The sequence below is a fragment of the Oratosquilla oratoria genome, unplaced genomic scaffold (genome assembly GCF_046742065.1).
Source record: "Oratosquilla oratoria isolate Oo_2021 unplaced genomic scaffold, ASM4674206v1 SCAFFOLD47, whole genome shotgun sequence".
Taxonomy (NCBI): domain Eukaryota; kingdom Metazoa; phylum Arthropoda; class Malacostraca; order Stomatopoda; family Squillidae; genus Oratosquilla; species Oratosquilla oratoria.
In genome coordinates this window covers 3,223,506-3,230,746 of record NW_027467711.1, presented here as the reverse complement: position 1 = coordinate 3,230,746, position 7,241 = coordinate 3,223,506, and the positions used below count along the sequence as shown (strand labels likewise).

General features: G+C 39.7%; 1 protein-coding gene across 1 annotated transcript in view; it reads left to right on the top strand.

Annotated features, from left to right (window-relative positions):
• Positions 1-4,194: 4,194 nt before the first annotated feature.
• The window catches only part of LOC143023420 (uncharacterized), a 29,718-nt gene continuing 26,671 nt past the window's right edge, over positions 4,195-7,241 (top strand). Inside the window, exons 1-3 of the mRNA XM_076181942.1 lie at positions 4,195-4,665; positions 4,945-7,017; positions 7,151-7,241. The exon at positions 7,151-7,241 is cut by the window's right edge and continues 2,402 nt beyond it. Of these exons, the coding sequence (XP_076038057.1) occupies positions 4,195-4,665; positions 4,945-7,017; positions 7,151-7,241 (2,635 nt within the window). The remainder of the gene's footprint in view (positions 4,666-4,944; positions 7,018-7,150) is intronic.

Here is a 7,241-nt window from a genome sequence, read left to right as displayed (position 1 = left end):
GCCACTACGGCGGTCTGGGTTCGAATCCCTCCCACGGCTTAAATCATTTCAGTATTGCTGCGTTGCGGGTTGTTACTCCAACTCTCGTGGGCGGGGAGTTAGAGCTGTGTATGCGTGTAAGGTCACATTATTACCCATAGATCGGTCATATATGAGCTCTGAGCTCTATTTCGAGACAGGAAAAACTGACGATCACGAGTCCAACACCTAATCCAAGATCACGGTGAATCACACACACACACACACACACACACACACACACACACACACACACACACGTATACATCCATATATGTATATATATATATATATATATATAATATATTATATATATATATATATATATATATATATATATATATATGTATATATATATGTATATATATATATGTATATATATACATATATACATATATATATATATACATGTGAGTGGCAGGGTGGTGAGATAAACACCGAGAACCGTTGAAGTTTTATTAACTGACGTTTCGCTCTTAACAGAGCTTCTTCAGAGTGTACAAACATAATCGGGAAATCAACAATTATATATCTTACATCATTCCGCGTTCCTTCCTTAACCCACCCCCTCCCTCCCTCTCGTACCCTTCAGCTCCTGTAAGATCATCCAGCCGGACATTTTGGACAGCTTAATAAAACCATCACGATGGTTACAGCAGGGCTGGGATGCTATAAAAGCTGCTTCTACTATTTTTCTTTTTTTCTTGTCTAATCCTTGTTTTAATATTTCCACTCCGTCCCAGTTAGGTAAATGCCCGTATTCCTCCGCATGAATCACCAGGGCGTTTGATGTTCGGTGGGCCCTCAGGTCGCTCTTGTGCTCATATGTCCGCTTGTGTATGCCTCTTCCTGTCTCCCCAAAGTAGTTTAGGTCACAGCCACCACATGGGATTCTGTAAACCATGCTGTTGTTATTATGTTCATTTCTACTCTTACCTCTCACTACTTCACCTATCTTCGTACTGGATGTACTGGCGATCTTCAGCCCTGCTCTGCGGAGCAAATGTCCTAACTCTTCTGTGTGCTTGGAGTTTGGAACTACAATGAAGCCACCTTCCTTGGTCTCCTTTTTTCCCCATCATTTCTCTTTTCCATTATTTTAAGAGCTATTTTCTTCAAACTATGGAGTAACCCTTCTGGATATTTTAGTCCTGAGAACACTTTAAAAATATATTTGATTTCTCTGTCAATATGTTCTTCACTACATACCCGGAACGCTCTGAGAAAAAATCCAATTATTACTCCTCTCTTTATCCTTTCACTATGTGCTGAAAAGTAGTGGATGAGGTCATTTTTGTTGGTAGCTTTTCTGTGAACCGAGAAACCCACCGTGCCGTTATCCTTCATCCAAATTAATACATCCAAGAAAGGTAACTTTTGATCCACCTCGTGTTCTACTGTGAACTGAATATCCCTGTCTACCATGTTCAGCCTATTAAATTTGGTGGTGAAATTGGTTTTCTCCGGGGCAATGACTAGGACGTCGTCTACATATCGAAACCAATGGGTCCCTCTTCCCATAATTTTCATAAAAATTAGGTTCACAGAAAAGCTACCAACAAAAATGACCTCATCCACTACTTTTCAGCACATAGTGAAAGGATAAAGAGAGGAGTAATAATTGGATTTTTTCTCAGAGCGTTCCGGGTATGTAGTGAAGAACATATTGACAGAGAAATCAAATATATTTTTAAAGTGTTCTCAGGACTAAAATATCCAGAAGGGTTACTCCATAGTTTGAAGAAAATAGCTCTTAAAATAATGGAAAAGAGAAATGATGAGAAAAAGGAGACCAAGGAAGGTGGCTTCATTGTAGTTCCAAACTCCAAGCACACAGAAGAGTTAGGACATTTGCTCCGCAGAGCAGGGCTGAAGATCGCCAGTACATCCAGTACGAAGATAGGTGAAGTAGTGAGAGGTAAGAGTAGAAATGAACATAATAACAACAGCATGGTTTACAGAATCCCATGTGGTGGCTGTGACCTAAACTACTTTGGGGAGACAGGAAGAGGCATACACAAGCGGACATATGAGCACAAGAGCGACCTGAGGGCCCACCGAACATCAAACGCCCTGGTGATTCATGCGGAGGAATACGGGCATTTACCTAACTGGGACGGAGTGGAAATATTAAAACAAGGATTAGACAAGAAAAAAAAAGAAAAATAGTAGAAGCAGCTTTTATAGCATCCCAGCCCTGCTGTAACCATCGTGATGGTTTTATTAAGCTGTCCAAAATGTCCGGCTGGATGATCTTACAGGAGCTGAAGGGTACGAGAGGGAGGGAGGGGGTGGGTTAAGGAAGGAACGCGGAATGATGTAAGATATATAATTGTTGATTTCCCGATTATGTTTGTACACTCTGAAGAAGCTCTGTTAAGAGCGAAACGTCAGTTAATAAAACTTCAACGGTTCTCGGTGTTTATCTCACCACCCTGCCACTCATTTTGTCGTCCATTCCTCAACATATATACATGTATATATATATACATGTATATATATATATATATACATATATATATATACATGTATATACAGGTATATATATATATATATATATATATATACAGTATATACATATATATGTATATATATATACATATATATACATGTATATATATATATATGTATATATATATATATATATATATATATGTACATATACATATATGTATATTTATATATATACATATATATATATATATATAAATGTATACTTATATATATATATTTATATACAAATATATATGTATATATATATATATGCAATAAGAACACTAGGAACGTGTGTTTTTTTTCTTGAGTTGTTACCTTGCATATATATATATATATATATATAAATATATATATATATGTGTATATATATATATGTATATATAAATATATATATATATATATATATACGGTATAAAACACTGATAAGCTAATGAAAAAGTCAGTTATTGCATATCTATTGAAAATATCTGGGTTGCGATACTGACGTAAATGGACATACGTTGTTATTTCTGTCGATTACTATTTGGGGCCACGAGTTTTTTTTTTTTTTGTTTTTTTTTATGACAGCTCGTTGTTAGCGGAGCTTATACCAATGGCAGATGCTGCAGCGTATGGGGCCTTAATTTGGCGCAGCAATTTTATTACTGTGGCCGTGGCTCCAGCTGGTGGCGATCTTCCCCGAATTCCTGTAGGGACATTAATTTTGTCCTGCATGGAGTTTCCAGCTCATGCCGACGGGACTGAATCCCTTGGCGCCTTCATAGTCTTCGGCGCCGCAACAATTCGCGGTCGCCAGAGGACATGAACGCAGTGGCCGAGGCTCCAGCTGGGCGAGGATCTTTCTGGCATGCCTGTAGAAAATTTGGTTTTCTAGCTGAGCCCTGTGGCCGATAAAACCACTTCCATATTGTGTGGCGCAGCAAAGCTGTTCCCACTAGAAAAATCCAATGCAGGAGGTTGCTAAAAAGAACCTCGCTAAAATCGTGGAGCCAGCGGTTTGCATCTGATCCTTTGATATTTTTTCAGGAGACCTTGCGTAGCTAGCGTCGAATAAGACGCCTGTGAGGAACCCTGCTGCGTGACCTCCGCCAGCGAGGTTCTGTTTAGCAACCTCCTGCATTCGATCCTTGTCGTTGGAACAGCTTTGCTGCGCCACGCAATATGGAAGTGGTAGTACTATCGGCCACAGGGCTCAGCTGGAAAACTTTATTTTCTACAGGCAAGCGAGAAAGATCCTCGCCCAGCTGGAGTCTCGGCCACTACGTTCATGTCGTCTGGCGACCGCGAATTGTTGCTGCGCCAAGGACTGAAGGCGCCAAGGGATTCAGTCCCGTTGACATGAGCTGGAAACTCCATGCAGGACAAAATTAATATCCCTAAAGGAATTCGGTGAAGATCGCCACCAGCTGGAGCCACGGCCACAGTAATAAAATTGCTGCGCCAAATTAAGGCCCCAGACGCTGCAGCATCTGCCATTGGTATAGGCTCAGCTAAGAACGAGCTGTCATCTACTAATATAAAAAAAATTAATTGTCAAAACGGGCAGGTAGTGGTGACATCACAGTCGTTTCCGGAGGGTCGGGCCAGAGTGCGGTAATCTGTGGACAAATCTGAGAGCACCTCATGTGAGCTATTATTAGAGAATTATACGATGGCCATGACGTGTGTTACAAAGTCGAAATGCTGGAGGATCCCGCATCTAAAAAAAGGCGTCAGCGACACTTCTGGGGTTGGGTAACCGGAACAAGAAAATTGCCCAAGAATGAAGTATCAAGGGACTTCAAGAAACTCAACAAATTACGGGCTGAACACAGCGAGCTCTTTCCACAATTATATGGAGCCACAAAAACCTTTTTGGTGAAAGAAAGCGTAAAGGAGTTCCACCTGAAGGTCTTAGCGTTCAACCAAACGATGAGAGACAATGATGAGTTCGTATACGAGGATAAAAATTTTCCAACGTTGCCTCTGCACGAAGGAGATATAACACCAACAGTCTCTGAAAGTTTTGCCAAACACTATTTTGCAGGCTACAAAAATTTCGTTAAGAGTGGAGGCCTTTCAAATCATAACGCATATCAGATGCATTATCTGGACATGTTATACAAAACCTTCCATCGAAACAAGAAGAAAAACAAGTTTGCCATAGAGAAGGTTAAAATTGAAATTGAAAGGAGGAGAATTATGAAATTAAAGGAAGAAGAGCTCAGAAAAAAGAATAAAGAGGCAGAAAGGAAGCTACGAGAGGCAGAAGAAAACGAAAGAGAACGTAAACGAAAACTTCAAGAAAAGGAGAAAATACGCCAAGCTAAAGAAGCAAAGAAGAGAGAAGAGGAATTAAAAGCACAAAAGGAAGAACTTGAAAGGCAAAAGAAGAAAACAGACGCCGAACGCATAAAGAAATTATATAAAGAACATTTGGAACAACAAAAGAAAGAAAAAAAAGAAGCACGTAAACGGAAATCTGAAGATGTCGCCAAGAGAAAAACATTGAAGAAATTAAAAACATCAATTGAAAAACATGGGTGGATGAAGCAATTGACGGAAGAAGAACAATTATTGACAGAAGACAGAGAAGAACGACTGTTAAAACACAGAGAGGATAACGACAAGAAAATACTGGATGACATGACCATTGGACAATTACCAGGTACGTTAAGAGACGAAAGCTTAGTTGAACCACATTCTGTCGGGAAGCTCGGAGAATTCAAATGCAAGTTTTGCTCCGCATTACTGTGGAAAAAAGAAATAAAAACTCTCTGTTGCAACACAGGACAGGTGCCTCCCGTCAACCCCGACAAGATTGAAGATAAAAGGATTCTTGAACTTTATCGAGGAAACACTGACCTATCTAGAAGATTTCTGGAAAATATCAACGGGTTCAATCTAATATTCTCCTTCACTTCCCTTACTACATCTGGGAAATTGGACAATGATATAGAAAAGAGGTTTTGTTACAAGATACAAGGAAGAGTTTATCACCACATAGGATATCTGAAGCCAGAACGATTGCAAACACAACTTGAAGGAAGAAAATATTTTTGGAACGATACAGACGATTGCTTTCTGGATATTTACTTTTATTACGATAAGGTAAATCAAGTAAAATTCAGAACAGCAAAAATAACAAAAAACCTATCAAAACGTCGACAAAACGAAGAGTGTATGTACAAGGCAAACGAAGAGATTGTTCGCCTGTTCTTCAATTACTTTGCAAGCCACAACAAATGCATCTCTGGAATACTAAACGAGCTGGATTCAACTAAGGAACTAATCAAACAACACGTTGAAAGGACTGGAAAACTACCTGACGTGTCCATCAATCTCAAAACGGCGGTGGATGTTCGTACCAAAGGACACAAAGGAGTGTACCATCTCCCTACAACCTCATCGTGTGTTGGGGCAATAGTTAATCTAGATTCTACAAATCGTCATCTACAGATAGCTATACAGTCTCCAAAACCAGATACCAAGCTCCCCACGAAGTTCGTTAATCACAACAACGTGTTTTATGATGCATTTCAATATCCTATGTTGATGCCTCATGGGAATATTGGATATACTCACACTCTTCGGTTAACGCAAATGGGGGGAAAGAAAAGGATCTATGATCGACTCACCCCCGCGGATTATTATGCCTCTCTGTACATGGAACGAGAAAACATCTTCAACTATGTCACTAAGTGTCGCCGTTTGTTTCAACAATATGTAGTTGATAATTACGTAAAGGTTGAAACAATGAGATTGACATTCATTGAACAAAATCAAAGTACCATCAGAAAAGAGAGAACGGACATACTTAAATGTGAAGATGGGACAGAAAAAGGACAACGCGTAATTATACCTCCCACTTACATAGGAGGACCAAGATACATGAAGCAGAGACAACAAGATGCACTGGCGTATGTTACCCATTATGGCTCGCCGGACTTCTTCATAACATTCACCATGAACCCTGCATGGCAAGATCTTTCGGAAGCCATACGACAAACAGAAGCTACCCCAAAAAGTGGAGCGGACAGACCCGACTTAGTGAGCCGTATATTCAAACAAAAAGTTGATAGTTTAATGGAAGATCTAACAGTCAAGAACGTTTTTGGAAAGGTGAAGGCATATCTCTATAGTATAGAGTGGCAAAAAAGAGGCCTCCCTCACGTCCACATTCTATTATGGATGAGATACACAGTCACTGCGGAGTTGGTGGATAAACTCATATCAGCTGAAATACCCGACAAGGACAAGGAACCCAAATTATTCAAGATAGTGACTAAATGTATGATACATGGTCCTTGCAAGGGATTCGACGAATCTCAACTGTGTTGTCAACAATCTTCTGCTGTAGCAGGGAAGAACTGTTGTGGAAAAGGTTTCCCAAAGCCCTGTAGGGACACATTATTGTTTGGCAATAATGGTTATCCCTTATACAAGAGAAGGGCCATTGGAAGTGGAGGTAACAGTTTCGATAAGAAAGTGAAAGGGAAAATGATTAAAGTGGACAATTCGTGGGTAGTACCCTATAACCCATATCTATGCCTTCGATATAACGCTCACATAAACGTAGTGTTCCAACTCCATCAAGGCTATTGCATACGTAACAAAGTATGTCAATAAGGGTTGTGACAGGATATTGTTCTCAAAGACCGACAAGGACAGTGAAATTGTCAACGAAGTGAAAAATTATCAAGACGCTAGATACGTCAATTCAAATGAAGCGACGTGGAAAATCTTTA